Here is a 16,443-nt window from a genome sequence, read left to right as displayed (position 1 = left end):
ACCCTAAAAAAAGCAAGTTTAGGTCGGGCAGCCATCTTGGTTCAATGCATTGTCAATAAACAAAGTTTGTTGTTGCTCGTTTGGCGCTATGGGTTCATCAACCTTGAGAGTGAGGTGGATTGGAGTGACGAATGATACTTGTTGTTGTCTCTCCAGATCTGGTATAAGCCAATTCAGGACAAATATTGAAAAACACAAATAGTCAAAAAATGTTGACCCACTCGGTTTGATGCCGGACCACTTCCTGTTCAAAGCTGCCAATTATACGGATAAGAGGACTTTCCAAACATCCACTATCATGGCTTGGTCCCTCCCAATATTCTCCTGAATTATTTGAGCTATTCCGGAAATCACAAGGTCCCAGAAATGCAATAGGTAATGTTTGAGTTGCCTGTTCTGCCTAGATGGCCTTGTTGACACCAGATCATTTCTAATGAAAGTGAGTGATTTCATCCCACAATAAACCTGGGCTGCAGCTGACCCAGCTGTCACCACCATGAAGAGGATATTACATGGAGTTTAGAATGTGATCAATTTAACAAGCTTATCTCTTTCCCTTGGCTTTTCGAGATCACACAATGTCAAGTAATTAGTAGACAATGGAACCACATTTTCTTGTAATAAAATGTACCTTTTCTAAGATTTAATTTATTTAGCTATTTTGGAGAGAAGGTATAACCTGGGTCAATCAGATGTTATCCTTTTCTCACTAGCCCCATTTATACCTGGTTCGAGCATACATCCTTTGTCCTGATCTTGTCCACATTCTGATTGTGCCCACATTTTTAGACAGGTGTAGACAATCAAAAGACACATTGTGATCTGACTGTGATCAGATCTTCCTGATCACTTCAAGAGGTGGTCAGAAACCCATTGTGTCTGGATGTCTTACAGGTGTAGACATTTGTTTTGTGCACTGCTGCTACTGTTTATTATCTATGCATAGTCACTTCACCCCTACCTACATGTACAAATGACCTCAAACCTGTACCCCCGCACACTGACTCGGTACCGGTACCCGAAGTATATAGCCTCGTTATTGTGTTACTTTTTATTATTTTTTACTTTAGTTTATATGGTAAATATTTTTTAAACTCTTCTTGAACTGCACTGATGGTTACGGGCTCGTAAGTAAGTATTTCACGGTAAGGTCTACACTTGTTGTATTTGGCGCACGTGGCAAATAAAGTTTGATTTGATTTAGATTTTATCTGGACAGTGAAATCATTTAAATCATCGTAGCCTTCTAAAATCATTAACGTGTGAAACCATTGACATGTGGCATCAATGTTTTAAAAAATTAAATACTATTTTTAAAGAATCTGTCCAATAATGTGCATACAGGGAGGGACTAGGAATTCAGGTGACAATGCAGACACAGTGGACTGATAGGAGACACATTTTAACGCCATTGTAGGGCAGCCCAGCCCCCAAACGGACTCTTCTTATCAACTGTATGCAAGAAGTTTCTCCGCATTGTCTTAGGAAGTTGTTTCATTTCGTGATATTACGATCTTGTCTCTTCGCTGCAACTCCCCGGCGGGCTTCGAAACATGACCCGCCAAACCGCGCTTCCTAACACCCGCACCAGTGTGTCGGAGGAAAACTCAGTTCAACTGATGACCGAAGTCAGCCTGCAAGGCGCCCGGCCCGCCATAAGGAGTCGCTAGAACGTGATGAGCCAAGCGCCCCCCCGGCCAAACCCTCCCCCTAACCCAGACGACACTGGACCTATTGTGTGCTGCCCTATGGGACTCCCGGTCTCGGCAGGTTGAGACACAGCCTGGGATCGAACCCTAGATCGCTGCGCCGCTCGGGAGGCCCTGGAAGGCAGCATTCTTATCTCTCCAACCCTCATTGTCTCACTTCTGAGAAGCAGAGGTTACATCATGTATGTCTGATATCTGATTGGAGGTTAACTTTACAAGAATACTGTTGATCAACAACACAGTTTTGGAATTCAGACAACTCAGATGCTTATAAGAGGGTCTTATATTCATTGTTCTTTCTCTTATTTGTTTCTGACTTGCTGTGGTGAGATACCTACACTCTTTCTCTCCCTCTCCCAGGAGCTATGGTCCATGGCACAAGTCATGGTTTCTTTGTCTCTCTCTCTCAATAATACCTTGTAATGCTTCTTAATGCTTTGTAACTTAAGCTTATGCATTGTATAATGTTATCATTCAGTTTACAAAGTAATTAAATACACTTGTATTTAGAATTAGATTCTCAGACATTTCTTCATTGCCTGTTAATGTAACTCAACTATAGTCTCTTGCATATTGCTATTTATCTCACGGAGTCAGATAAACATTTTAATTGGCTAATTGCTTAGTCTTATTACGAGTATGGCATGTGAGGCATTTATAATATCATATATATTGTATATACACATGTTAAATATTACTGCCCACTACACAATGTGTAGACGCATGTTTGAAAGTGCGGGCACAATCAGAATGTGGACAAGATCAGGGGCGCATGTTAGAACCAGGTGTAACTGGGGGCTAGATAGAAAGAGACAAGGAGCGAGAGGGAGAGAGGGTCAGCCTAGCCCACGTCTTTCATCGATGCAGGACGTGAGAGAAGGGCTGTGCTAAATTGTCACTATGGGGCCATATGTTACAGACCAGAGTGTTGTTATGGTGACCACTGACCATGAAGGATTATAAGATAAGACAGAGATGGGAATGTGTCTTTATGCTCACACCCCACACCCACACCTCACACCCCACACCCCAAGTGACTGGAGGCAACTGGACAGCAACAATGCAGCGCCCCTGGAGGAATTGTAGGGGGTCAGGTGTCTTGCTCAAGGGCACAACAGCAGGCGAAGGTATCTGGGATAACGCCAGGAACCCTCCGGGTTGCCTGCCCGCTTTTCTAACCACTAGGTTACAAGTGGCTATAGTGTCCCCTGACCACAGCTTAGCGCAATGATGCACCCACCGCAAATTCTCAGATACCACATAGTACTTACGGTGCCAGGCTTGTGGCCCATGTTAATAGGCAAGTCTTTCTGTCAGCCTCGAAGTGTGCTCCTTGGTCCCCTAAATAACGAAAACGGAAATAAGAGCCCTGCTCTTGAACCACTTGAGCCACTTGTATGTGTCACTAGTTGAAGACAAGTAAGTGAGGTGTTGGGAGGTTTAAACTGATGTGCTGAGATAATGACGTTAGGGATATGTTTGCGATTTTTGTGAGAATACAGACATTGTGAACTGATATCAATACAAGGAAATGGAACTAGTGAGACGCACAGAGTGACGTCTCAAAAGATGCCCTCCCTGTTTTTTTTCCTCTCATAGCTCCACAGAGAGGGGAGTATTTTCTCTCTGCTTATTCCCACAATCAAGACTATATTGAAAATGTGGTTTCAGCCAATCAGCGTCCAGGACCGAAAAACGATCTGTTGTATAAACCCCCACAACCACTTGGCCTACTCTCCACAGGTCTGATTCCTATCAAGGTCTATGCCAGTGTAACCTGTGTCCACATTATCCCGTGTGTTTGTTTTGCTCATAGACAGTAAGAATAGCCTTTTTAGTGTGTGACACTGGCTGCTCTTCTAATGTTGAATGTGCAGCAAGCCGCACTAAGCTACTGTATGTGCAGGTGATGGATGACTGAACTGCGTTCCCCCCCTCACTCACGAGTGCATAGCAGAGCAGATACTGTGGAAGCAAAACAGCCTGCAGGACAGGCTGCCAGCAGAGAGAGAGTGAGAGAGCGAGTGGGGTATGCAGAAGGACTTAGGGCTGGATTCAATCCGTAGCGCTGAAGATCAGCGATGTAGCGCAGTTGAAATTTGAAGGTGATTTTCGATTGAGCTGACGTACTCAGCGTTTGCCGTGACTGCAGTCTCTGCGGACGCAATCAGGCTGTAACGCTGATCTTCGGTGCTACTGATTGAATCCAGTAGGGGCCGGCATTATGGGCGGGCCTTAAGGGGCCCTACCGCACCTCCTTGCCTGTTCAAATAAAATATTTAAATATTGATAATTTATTTGACCGAGACGTGTACAGACAGAAAGACACATAAATCTCAGATAAAGCATCTGAGCGAGCGAAACAGCGTCCCTCTGTCTCCGTATGTGTAGCTCAGGTATCTAATGCTGTCTGGCCAAAAAGCGTATGGCATATCATACTCTTTTTTTTTGGCAAGACCGCATCAGATAGATGGGCTACATATACTATGACAGAGGGGCGCTGTTTCGCATGCTCAGAAGTTTTCTCGGGTGAGATCGTCTTGGCCAAAGGTGACCACATGCATAGGTTTGGTTAGCTCCTAGCAGAACTCGGCTAGGCAAAGCGAGCGTCTGTGCTTGCATACTCTCTAAAGACCTTTACTTGAAACATGTGAAAAAAAGTGGCAATACTACTGTTTTTTCCCTCTTGAGCCACCGTAGCAACATCAAAAGCCAGAAACACTTCCTCAAAATATGTCATTAATTTTCACGTTTTTGCCGAGGTCTTAGTTGTGCTAATCTAACTAACATCTTTGGTGCAGTAATTCTCAAGTGAAAAAAATGTGCATGAAACTAGTCGCCTCTCGTCGAATGACAACAAACCCTTAATGTTCCCACTCCCCCTAAGAGTACTACTGTAGACCAATCACCAAAGAAGGGGTGTAGACATCGGCTTCCGAACTTCGCACACGTTAAGCTTTAGTGAATGAAAGTTGGTGGGTGGACAATGCACTGTTCGGATGCTGGAATTATTTTGGACAAATGTATGAAGGTAGCCTACTTTTTTAAGTGATTTGTTTGACGGTCATGAAAACACCATGACTGGTTGTATTCATGTCACGTTAAAAGGTAATACATTTTACAATTACATTTTACAATTAAATGAATGTCTTTACTATAAAACCCATTTAAAAAATGTAGCAGGTCCCGTGAAAGAAATATGGAAATCAAACACCCATCCAGCTGATTCGTTCTTGGGTTGGCCTTGAATCCAGCCCTTAGTTAACCAGCATTGCAATGCAGATGAATATCCTTTGGTTTCCCTGGTTAGTATGTCTAAAATGTATTTAGGCAAAACAAAAGTATTTGATAATGGTATGTGTGGTGACCCATCTGCCAGGAAGGCTCATAGGTCCCTGGTCCTGCGGTCCTCTGTCGAACAAGACACACACTCACTAGAACATAGCTAGCTAGATCTTCACTGATCATGACTGTGGGAGAGAATATATTTCACAACATACCAGCTGCAAAAATGACGGTTTCTGTTTAGATTTTTACAAGGGGCTCAATTAACCAATAACGTGTGTGTGTGTGTGTGTGTGTGTGTGTGTGTGTGTGTGTGTGCAGGACCAAGGGCCCTCTCTCTGAACACAAACAGGAATCATTTGATTCATTACTTATAGTAGGCTAACTCACACACAAAGGCAAATAAACCTGCTCAGAGGGACCAAAGTTGAATGGTTGTCTTGAAGATTATTTACTGGCACAAATCAGGTGTATATAAGCATTCAGTCCCAAAACACCGTGAAGTTGGATCATTGAGGCAGTTCCAAATGTATGAGTATTTATACTTGAACCACTGCATATACCGTATATTAATTACATGAGGTTCAAAACATTTATTTCATTGGCTTCCAGCTATCCTTTTCCCCCGCTGCCCACACATACTGTTGACCATAAGCAGAAAATAGCACACAGCCTCTCCTACCCTTCCCGTTACTGGACATTTGTATGTCTCTGACCAAGCTGAGCCGGTAATCCATCCATCCCTAGCCCTCCTGATAGGGGGATTCACAGCACAAGGAACGAGAGAAGAAAAGAAAAGGAGCTTCTAGGAGGAGCCTTCCTCTGTCCCTGAGCTGGGAGGCTCAGACTAGCTAGCTATAGCTATCATTGCGTGCCATTTGATTCACGCTGGGCAAATTCACTTGATATTATCCACCACCTGCCCATCAGCTCGCAGGGGAGCTGATCCGCGGTGGAGGTGTTAATACAGGTGTATTTCACAGGAGATTTTAGAAAGGACACGGGGGACCGAAGCACTCTCGCCTTCCCGTGACGAGCTGTCCTGATGATCTGCCTCTGTGTAAGGCGCCTGGCCTACTTTTCGCTGCTGCTAGAGCGAGTGCCACATTCTCCCGGCATTGGCACAGATAACTGGCCCATGCCGCAAATGTCTGCTGAACCTTTGACCTTTCGTTAATCACGGGTGTGCTGCAGCGAAGGTCCTCGACCACCTCTATTTCCATGGATACACCACGTGTACATAGTGCAGATCCTCCAAGCTATTATCCTCAACCACAAAACTTCAGAGGCCATGGCCAAACAATAATGATTTGGATAATCCCAGCTGGGCTATTTAAATTGTACCTTTATTTACCTAGGCAAGTCAGTTAAGAACAAATTCTTATTTTCAATGACAGCCTAGGAACAGTGGGTTAACTGCCTGTTCAGGGGCAGAACGACAGATTTGTACCTCATCAGCTCGGGGATTTGAACTTGCAACCTTCCGGTTACTAGTCCAACGCTCTAACCACTAGGCTACCCTGCCGCCTAATGTTGTGGAAATGTCATGGAAATAAAAGCTCCAAAATGGTTTGTTCTGAAAATCTATTTCACATTCTTAGCCTGCAAAGAGGAATCCAAGACAACTCCTCTGTTGCCTATTTGAACGAGTTTGATAGGGACTCTCTGGCTGACTATTCTCAGTGTAAAACATTACTCCTCTGTGACCCTTGACCCACTGATATATGGCGAACCTGCTTCAAGTCATCAACTAGGCAGCTGTCTGAATGGCTGTGGCCACAAATACAATCGCCACGGGATTTGTTGAGCTCTTTAACCTTTGACAGTAAACTTGGACTAGTCCTGACACGTCACTAATAGTGCAAAAAAGCTCCCTACTACATAGTCATGACACCCTTGAGATTTCTTTACACATTTCCTTCTCTGTCAACACGAGACAGCTGCCAACACTGCTCAAATATCTATCAAGTACGGATGCACTTGCTGCAGCACACACAGTGCAACCGAACTTGAATCATCAATCAACACAGTGCCGTAGTATGAATCAAATGCGGTCTGAGAACAGACTCTGTGATGGGAGTCATAACCAAACCGTCTGAAACACGTGAGCCTGCAGTCTTTGTTGGAAATGTAAGGGCCTTAGTCATAGCCAGTGGAGACTAGATATTCACAGGCAGATCGTTGGCACTCTGCACTGCCGAACGAAACATCACGTGTCTGCAAGGAGAGGAGTGGTGAGAGAGGAGATGAGGTGCTGTAGAGAAGAGGGTATAGATCAGTGGAGGCTGGTGGGAGGAGCTATAGGAGGAAGGGTTCATTGTAATGGCTCGAATGGAATGAATGGAACGCTATCAAACACATCACACATGGAAACCACATGTTTGACTGTTCCTCGTATTCCATTCAAACCATTACAATGAGCCCGTCCTCCTATAGCTCCTCCCACCAGCCTCCACTGGCATAGATAGAGACCAAGGGGCTAGGGTTACGGTCTGGAAGCACGATTTTGACTGCACATATAGTATTGCTTCGGTACTGCTGTTTAACCACACCCAGGTTGAGAAAGACAATATACATTGATGGCCCCATAGATAACTCAAATTTGAACATTCCTAATAAAATACTTTATTCCATCACCTTTGTGCACAAGATCACCCATTGAATTATTCAAATGAAAAAAATCTTCCAATACTGACAGCCGAAGATATTAACATTTTATATTCATGCTCTGAGGTCATGACCCCAGCTAGCCAGGGGAAGTGATGGTTGGCTTGTTTAGCTGTCCAGGTGCTCTGCAGAGTTCCCGGGTCATGTTCACGCAATACTTTTGTCTGTCCAGGGCGCACTGAGCACTAGTGCGCAGATGTAGTAATCCCAGTAAGAAAAACGGCAGCAACCACAAAATGGCGCATGCAAACGTGAGTAGATTACGTTGAAAACAAAGGTTGGCCATCTTGGAGGCCGTCTCTAGTTCTTATTATACCTCAGTGGGCAGACATGTTGTGTGGCACTGAAATGGAGAGGTCAGGTCGTTGTTTGTACATGTTTTGAAGAGATGAAAGATCACAGGAAAAAGATATCTAGGGATGATTCAAATATCAAGGAGATGAATCAGAGGCAGTCTGCTTGCAGTGACTCAGATTTGAGTGTCAACATTTGAATGATGGATTATGCAAGTGTTTACTTGCAGGGTATCTTGGGCACTGATTTCTCGGTCACATTGCAGTGGCATGGTGAAAGGTCAATTTCCTGGACAAACTCTCAGGTCATAATTTCAAATAAAACGGTGTTATTAGAAGATAAATTACTGCTGATAACACCCCCTTCTCCTCACCTCCCTTTCTCCTCTGCCCCCACGCCCCTCCCTTTTTGTTTGGCCGGGGGCAGTTCTTAAAGGAGTAGGAGGCCTGACGTTGGAGGGCCTCCTGGGTGGATTCAGTGAAGCTTTAGGCTCCCAGTAGCAGCAGGTCCCCATTATGCATCTACATCTGGGCGACTCGACCTAGTACCCTTAAAGCCATATGTCCTACGGACCGGGTTCATGCCAGCCTCCTCAATGAAGTCCTGGATGTGGTCACTCCCAGGGATGGGCGTTTCCTGGGGGAATGGCGATGAAAGGAAAAGGAGATATACAAATGTCATAAAATTGTAGAAAGAAATGTTATAACTCCCGCACACAATTTCCCGCATATACAGGAAACAGAGATTGAAAAGGCATTTTTGGACAGCATCACCTTTAACTGCACTGGATAGAGAGTTTTATGTCATATCTTAAAGGTACTACTTGTAACAATTCAACAACAAACCGTCTCTTGTTGTCAAATTGACTGGGGCCAGCAAATATCTTGTTTTGCCCGTTGTTGAATTGACAACAAGAGATTTGCTGGCCCCAGTCAATTTGACAACAAGAGCTGGTCCGTCTTGTTGACCAATTAGAAGGCTGCACCATTAGAATGGAATTTTGTGTGGGCCCCAATAATGTTTTGGGGGAAAAAATATTATGAAACACTATCATTCCACTATTACTGTACATATACAGTATTAAGGACATTTTCTGAAATGACGGTGTGAAGATGTGTTACTGAAACAAACTGCTAGTTGTTTTCCCCTCACTAAAAACACCTACTTTCAAGGTACCCATCCACCAGCCGCCTCTGTCACACTTCTCCTTTCTCATTGCCCTGTAGATGGAAGAAAGGCCAAACAGAAGAACGACTTGTTTGTGGACTGTATTTTGAAGTCTATGTGACTAAATAATACAGACTTTATTCATTTCTGCATTTTAGCATTTTAATGATTGCATTTTAGCTCATGTATTTATTTGCCAAGAGACTTCTAACTTCAGTGTATCAACAGTCATAATATCCTATGACTACCAACTCCTCCTGAGGGCAAAGATGATCTCACTTCACAGCATATTTCAGCTCTCAACAAACCATTTTTTTATTACCCAATGCAGTATCTATACAAAGATGGAAATAACACTGAATAGTCTTAAGCTTACCCTCTCATCTGCCCTGCGTGATGCATCATTGCGGGATATGTCACCAACTTTGTGTTTTCCCCCTGCTGTGTGTATGCACTTCACCGTCTGCTGTTTGTCCAACAGAGATCCCGTTACAGCTTCTCCCTCTATCAGACAAGCTGACGCTGTGTGACCCAGGTTGAAGTTTAGGATGTTGATTATGACACAAATCAAAATTGCCATAGTCACTATGACATTGAATCCTTTGTGACGTCACACAGGCCTACTGCACGGCCAGTGTCATAACTGGTTTTCCAGTGGCATTTTAGTGCGACAGTCATCTTTATAGGCTACTTTTTGGTAGGTTAGTTGGAGTCTCATCGGGATCTTTAAATAAGTGTGAATGAGTATCCTTGAGAATGAGAATCGCTATTATATAGCTATTACTAGATGCGTAACACACTTCTACCCAACAAATGTGGGCGGTCGCATAGACACATGTATGAAAACCCTTAATAAATCAAGTTAATAGTTATTAGACACGTCTTCTCAGAGGGTTATGGCCCTGTTGAGTAACTCGTGTAAGACCCCTTTATTATAAGCACCTGTTTCTAGTGGCCTAGTCCAAACTCCCTTCTCAGATCACATACAGCTGAGTGATGCAGTGTAAGTATAAACCAGAGCTAAAGATCATCTAGACAGCCTGCTAAGATTTCTGTGGGAGCAGGAGCAGAATATTGTACTTCTGGCCTCATTGTTAGGCTACATGGGACATATGATTCAAAGGAGCCAGGAATTCATGTTTAAACGAGTCAAGGGAGTCTCATGTCACACTGAGGCTGTGTTTACACAGGCAGCACAATTCTGATATTTTTCCACTAATTGGTATTTTGACTAATCAGAGTTTTTTTTTTTTCGATAACTGGGCAAAATATCTGATTTTGGCTGTGTACACGCAGCCGAAGAGACATGCTAAAAAAGGGACCCACACAATCTAATGATTAATCTCGAATCGCAAAATCAAATGTCACGAGGCAAAAGTTTAATCATATTCGTACCTCAGCCCCTAATCCCCCCCACAAATTGTAACTGTGCATAGTGGTAGTTACTTGACACTGAGGAAATAGCTGTGATAATGCCAAAGCTTGTGCTGCATACTAGCATCAAGGTGAAACAGAACTGATGAGTAAGCGGAGTCAATCACCACCTTCCGGAGACACCTGAAACCCCACCTCTTTCAGGAATACCTAGGATAGGATAAAGTAATCCTTCTCACCCCCCCCCCCCCCCCCTTAAAAGATTTAGATGCACTATTGTAAAGTGGCTGTTCCACTGGATGTCTTAAGGTGAACGCACCAATTTGTAAGTCGCTCTGGATAAGAGCGTCTGCTAAATGACTTAAATGTAAATGAGTAACTCAGGCATCAATGTTACATTGGCCATAACACTAAATGTTATTGCAATCATTTTCTCATGCTGCCTTTCCAGATCCAAGAGCTGCTTTTCCATGCCATGAACAGTACTTCCAGATTGACTAGTAGCTAACATGTCACTATGCAGTGTGGCAAGGGTATAGGCTCAGGAAGCATGGGTGAGCTCCACAATGAGCTTTATCATTAAAATAAACACTTAGCATATCTGTAAACTCCTTGTTTAACCTAAAAATAACTTCCAGTTCATATTGCCTTGGCGTTTTAACCTGAAGCATTATTCAGGCACTCGTGCCAAATAAGATGAGGCAGTCAGCGTCTGCCTGGTACTGAGCCAACATCACACGATGCATCTATTTAGCAAAGGGTCTGGACATTAGTGTTAATCTAATGGAGTACCATTAAAGAGAAGCGTTTGATCCCATTGTCCTTTTATTTAAAGGACAATAGGAATTAGAGCTTAATGTTACAAGGCATTGGCTGATGCTCATTTCACTGCTCAGGGACCTTACATGGGTACATTAGTAAACAGCTCTGTTGGTTTCTTTACAAAAGGAGAATCTTTCATAGACAAATTTAACTTAAACTATTACAGCTGAGAAAAACCATTTTCAAATCTGGGTAAATTGTAAATTTTATTGGAAAACAAAAATATACAACTTGGAATGAATTAGTTGAAGCACAGCCAAAGGCCATAAAAGAATAGTGAGTAAAACATTAAAAAGCATAGTAAGATTAAAACAAAGTTGTTTTCTGGTATAGAACAGCAGATACAAAAAGAGTTTGTACGAGTATCTAGAAGATACACCAGTCATTTTTTGCAGTAGTGCAATGCTGAGAGATTTCATATACTTTGTCCGTAGTCCATGCAGTGTTGACTCCTCTACACTGTTTCCATTCCAACAGTGTTGCCAAGTGACAACCAGCTGACAGGTCTCCACCGTCACCATGCATCTGGAGCTGAGCAGACATGACGGTTCTAAGCTCTGGCCAATCCCTGGGGCTGCGACGGGCATTCCTTATTACAACCGTGCCGTCACTCCAAAACACGATGACAGCAAAAGAAAGGGACATGGGACTCAGAGCCTATGCAGTTTACATGCAGTTCCTTTGGACAGCAGGGAGGGCTATTAAGATTTTACAGATAAATTACAAAGAAAAAAAGGCAAGTTATTTATATAAGAAATATCTGTACAAGGCCTTCACTTCGCTGTCATCATTTGTACGAACTCTGCAAATGATAAAAAGGTCAAAGTTAGTTTGACACCATCCAAGAACAAAGAAAATCTAAATTGAGAAAATGTTAAATAATATTTTGTACCAACCTTCATAGTTGACCTGGCCATCACCATCTATGTCTGCTTCTCTAATCATCTCATCAACTTCTTCATCAGTCAGCTTCTCCCCAAGGTTTGTCATCACGTGGCGCAGCTCAGCAGCACTGATGTAACCGTTCCCATCCTAGAGCAGAGCACACGTACGTTAGAGCACTGTCCCACACCCAAACACCTTGTCAGGATGAATGCAGATGCGTGTTACCTTGTCGAAGACGCGGAATGCTTCTCTGATCTCCTCCTCACTGTCTGTGTCCTTCATCTTCCTCGCCATCATGGTCAGGAACTCTGGGAAGTCTATCGTTCCATTACCTGGGAGGGAGAAGACACATGTTTAGGACATCTCTTCAGTGACTGCACACATCTAGTCTCAACAGGAAGTTGTGAAAGAGCTGGCTTCTCACCATCAGCATCCACCTCGTTGATCATGTCCTGCAGCTCAGCCTCTGTGGGGTTTTGGCCCAGAGAGCGCATGACAGTGCCCAGCTCTTTGGTGGTGATGGTGCCATCGCCATCCTTGTCAAAGAGCGAGAAAGCCTCTTTGAACTCTGCAGAGAGATAAACAGAAACTGAGGCCTTCCTCTTGAACTGCCAACAGGGGAAGTGACTCCTCAGATACAGGAAACCCATAAAGGCTAGTACAAAAAAAAAAAAAAAGTTGCACAATGAAATAACTATTGCCCGTGAAATTCTCTAGCAACATAACCCACCCTAAACTCTATCCTGCTATAAAATTGTGATTTCAAGATATCTGGGAACAAGTCAGAGCTCTAGAAAAGGTTTTTCCGACTTGGCACAGAATGAATGACAAGCAGTCTATCGTGATAACCAGCGGTCTTGCTGTGCAAAGTCTGCAATTAGTCATGGCTTGCAACAGCTTGTCAGCATAGTGAACCACAATTAGGCCTGCAGTTGAGGATCCTTCGCTATAAGTAGGAACTTCCTTTGTTGCAGGAGTACTGTGTAATAAATAGACCTGCCAGTGTCAGGAAACCCTCACAGGGGTCAAACAAAAATAACCATGACAACACATCAATTGCCTCCACTTTACCAAAGCACTAACAGATGCCCACCCGCCCCCCCACCCTTTTCAAATTCCCAGAGGACAGCGTCAGTATTGCAGTTTAACAAAAGTCCAGCACAGAAAGACAATTCCCATAGAGAAATCACATTTAAATTCCTAATAAGACACTCGTCACCATCATGAACAAAATCCCATTGCATTAAATAAAACATCCCTGAGGCAGAGTCCACAACCCAAGATTTTCCGGAGCATGTTCACAAGATATTGCAGTCTGTCCAGTGCGCAGGCGACCCAGTAAAACCTCATCTAGAAAGATGGCAACCACGAAATGTCAGGCAGTAGATCACGTTGAAAACATGGGCCAGCCATCTAGGCCAGTCTAGTTCTTTTCTAGCGTAAAGTTTGAAATCCTCTGTACAAAACAGGGGATACTTCCCTACAATTACAATGTTCAAACCACACACCAAATGAGATGCATGTTGTCAGCAACCCCCATCTGAACTAGACTTTACACATTAAAAGCTTACATATACACAAACATGTTGGGAATGTCATTAGTCAAGTTCTCCAGAAGCAAAGTCACTTTCTACATCATGATGCAAAACACATGGTGGCAAGTGACACTGCTTTTTGAAAATCTTAAATCTTGAAAACTGACTGCTGACATGCAAAACATGTTCGGACTAACAGCAGACTAATGAAAGAAAATATGAAAAGATGTCAGTTAACGCAAGTTGACTTGACCACTGTCCTGGGGGGACCACGTGAACTTGGCAACTTCTCCACGAGTTAGTTTTTTTCTGTAGAAAAAGGTTTTGCATACACTGGGTCATGTTACAGACTCAAGATTCCAATTGAACTTAGTCTCACTTTGCTTGCCAGCCTTCCTGCCATGAACTAGCTAGCAGAATGTCATCCAACAAGGAGAGGACACACCCAGGTTAAAGGCTGCAACCAGCAGTTGAGAAAGAGGTGGGACCAGATGATCCCTTTAAGATTTGATCATTTATGACATGGAAATCATAAAAAGCGTGTTGTGTTGCTTCCCATGGAGTCCTTTAGACCTAAGGCTAGAAAGCCTGCCCATTCATTATCGTTTTATGACCAGCTTGTCCCGATGCAAGCCTTAAAAGGCAAAAATATAAATCCAATGCCGAGTAGGTGGGGGGATCCACAGTGGGCCACGTTCCAGGGTAGGGGACAGACGAGTGCAATGCTGTCTTACCGGCAATCTGCTCCTCTGTCAGCTGATCAGCCTGGGGGGAATAGATGTTATAATAATTAAAACAGATGAGCCACCACTTAACATATGTTGACTAACCGACGAGTGGTGATGGCAACTGGCTTGCATTAACTTAAACTAACGTCAACTCTGAATCCATCAACTGACCATCTACAGTAGAGTTAGCTAACTACAGTAGCTAGTGAACCTACCCTAGTAGTTTCAGCTTTAACGTTAGCGAGTCAAATTAGCCAACACAAATACATAACGTCAACTAACGTTACACGACAGCAAGTACCGGAAGCAAATTCGAGAATGCTCTTTAAACTAGAGAGTACAAATTTGATGGTTAGATACTAGCCAAGACAGAACAGTAACGTTAAGCCATGTAGCTATCCGGCTAACGTGACCTATTCTAACTTCAAGTAGTTAGCAAGCTAGCTATTGAATGTTCCTAGCCAACCACAAATTGGCGGTAATCTTAGCTAACTTCGGTAAGTAACAGTAACGTCATGCTTTTTTTTACGTTAGTCAGCGCCAGCTGCTTTCTAATATGATATAGCTAAATTATTATACTAACTTCCTGCAAGATATTAAATAATGCTGAAGTATCCAACTCACGACGACGGCCAGCAAAATTTCTGCGCCAGCACGCAGGTTCGCCTATTCAGACAGCATGGCTGTCAAGCACAAGTAACGAGGTACTTTTGTCGAGAAAAAAAAACGGAAGGACGACAACTACTGAACCATATAGCGAGGAGGGGGAAAAAAATGAATTCGGTTCACTTACCATTGCGATATAGTAGCAGCAGTTTTTTTTACGACGGTTAGCAAGGAGATATAGACGCAGCTTAAAGTTACAACCTCACGGAATGCACTAGCAGACAGTTTGACGCGCCTTTAACCGTTGTACTTTAACTCCTCCCCCATTTACGATCCCTCCGCCAACCTCCTTTCTCCTAATTTACTAAATTAGCACAAACACACATTTATTGAGATCAATTGTACGACTATTTGTAAAATTACCCAAACTCTGTTAATATTTCACCGACATGAATTTATATGCCATATTTAAACATAAAAAGTGGCTTTAGAAGATGGACTGGCCAGCTGCGCATGTATACTTTCTGCTAGTCAGTGATATGTCTTGCGCGGCACAAGACGTAGATGGATGAAATAGCGATCTCTGATTGGTGTGTTTGTACCTGCAATGCGTCACTCCCTTGGTCTTGCATTGCCGCTGCATTGTAGTCCACACATACATCGCATTTGCAATAAGCACATAATTGTACCTGTGTAGGAATAATTTCGTAGATGGAATATCATACATAGCAGATGGAAATTACATGCATTCCGTTTCAGAGAGCTCAAAGTATACATAGTACAGACTCCATGGTCCACTTTTCCTGGTGGGGAAGGTTTTATAAAAAGGGAGTGCCAGCCTTCAACACATTGTCTTATATTTCTATGCTCTCTTCAATCTCCATGTTGTGGCACATATGCCACACCAAGCTCTATTACTTAAAAAAATATATATATATATTTTGGATGTTATTTTATGACAACTGTATTTATTTATTTTGCTCCTTTGCACCCCATTATTTCTATCTCTACTTTGCACATTCTTCCACTGCAAATCAACCATTCCAGTGTTTTACTTGCTATATTGTATTTACTTTGCCACCATGGCCTTTTTTTGCCTTTACCTCCCTTATCTCACCTCACTTGCTCATTGGGGGTTAATATCATGAGCAGGGCCAGCTTTAGCATTTTGGGGGCCCTAAGTGAGATTTGGTTGGCCCTCTGCACATTTTGCCATGACTTATGCCATGATACAGTATCTGAGTGAGAGTGACTAACAAAATCAATAGGAGACCCGTAGTGGTCAGGACATCTGGGCATGTGCCCTGCGTGCCTAGTCGGTATTCGGCCATGATTATTGTTAGCTGACATGGCTTATTAAGTGACTGTCAG

The 16,443-nt window shown here is 43.2% G+C and overlaps 1 protein-coding gene and 1 pseudogene across 1 annotated transcript; both read right to left on the bottom strand.

Moving 5' to 3' along the window:
• Positions 1–7,103: 7,103 nt before the first annotated feature.
• Positions 7,104–9,702, bottom strand: LOC135565509 (protein STPG4-like; annotated as a pseudogene).
• A 1,803-nt stretch (positions 9,703–11,505) lies between these two features.
• LOC115113332 (calmodulin-1) lies at positions 11,506–15,366 on the bottom strand. The gene is made up of 6 exons (XM_029640855.2): positions 15,260–15,366; positions 14,473–14,503; positions 12,628–12,771; positions 12,429–12,535; positions 12,215–12,350; positions 11,506–12,120 (listed from the first exon to the last, which is right to left on the bottom strand). Exons 1-6 carry the CDS (start codon positions 15,260–15,262, stop codon positions 12,092–12,094), a joined length of 450 nt encoding a protein of 149 aa, XP_029496715.1. The 5' UTR covers positions 15,263–15,366; the 3' UTR covers positions 11,506–12,091.
• Positions 15,367–16,443: the final 1,077 nt, after the last annotated feature.

This window comes from Oncorhynchus nerka, linkage group LG28 (genome assembly GCF_034236695.1).
Source record: "Oncorhynchus nerka isolate Pitt River linkage group LG28, Oner_Uvic_2.0, whole genome shotgun sequence".
NCBI lineage: Eukaryota > Metazoa > Chordata > Actinopteri > Salmoniformes > Salmonidae > Oncorhynchus > Oncorhynchus nerka.
Note: the sequence above shows the minus strand (reverse complement) of the source record. Positions and strands in the feature narration are given on the sequence as shown.

Excerpts from the sequence above, each read along its gene's own strand:
- LOC115113332 (XM_029640855.2), bottom strand. Across the intron at positions 12,536-12,627 it reads CAACGAGGTGGATGCTGATG|GTAATGGAACGATAGACTTC; the intron begins GTGAGAAGCCAG and ends TCTCCCTCCCAG. Across the intron at positions 12,351-12,428 it reads CATTCCGCGTCTTCGACAAG|GATGGGAACGGTTACATCAG; the intron begins GTAACACGCATC and ends GCTCTGCTCTAG.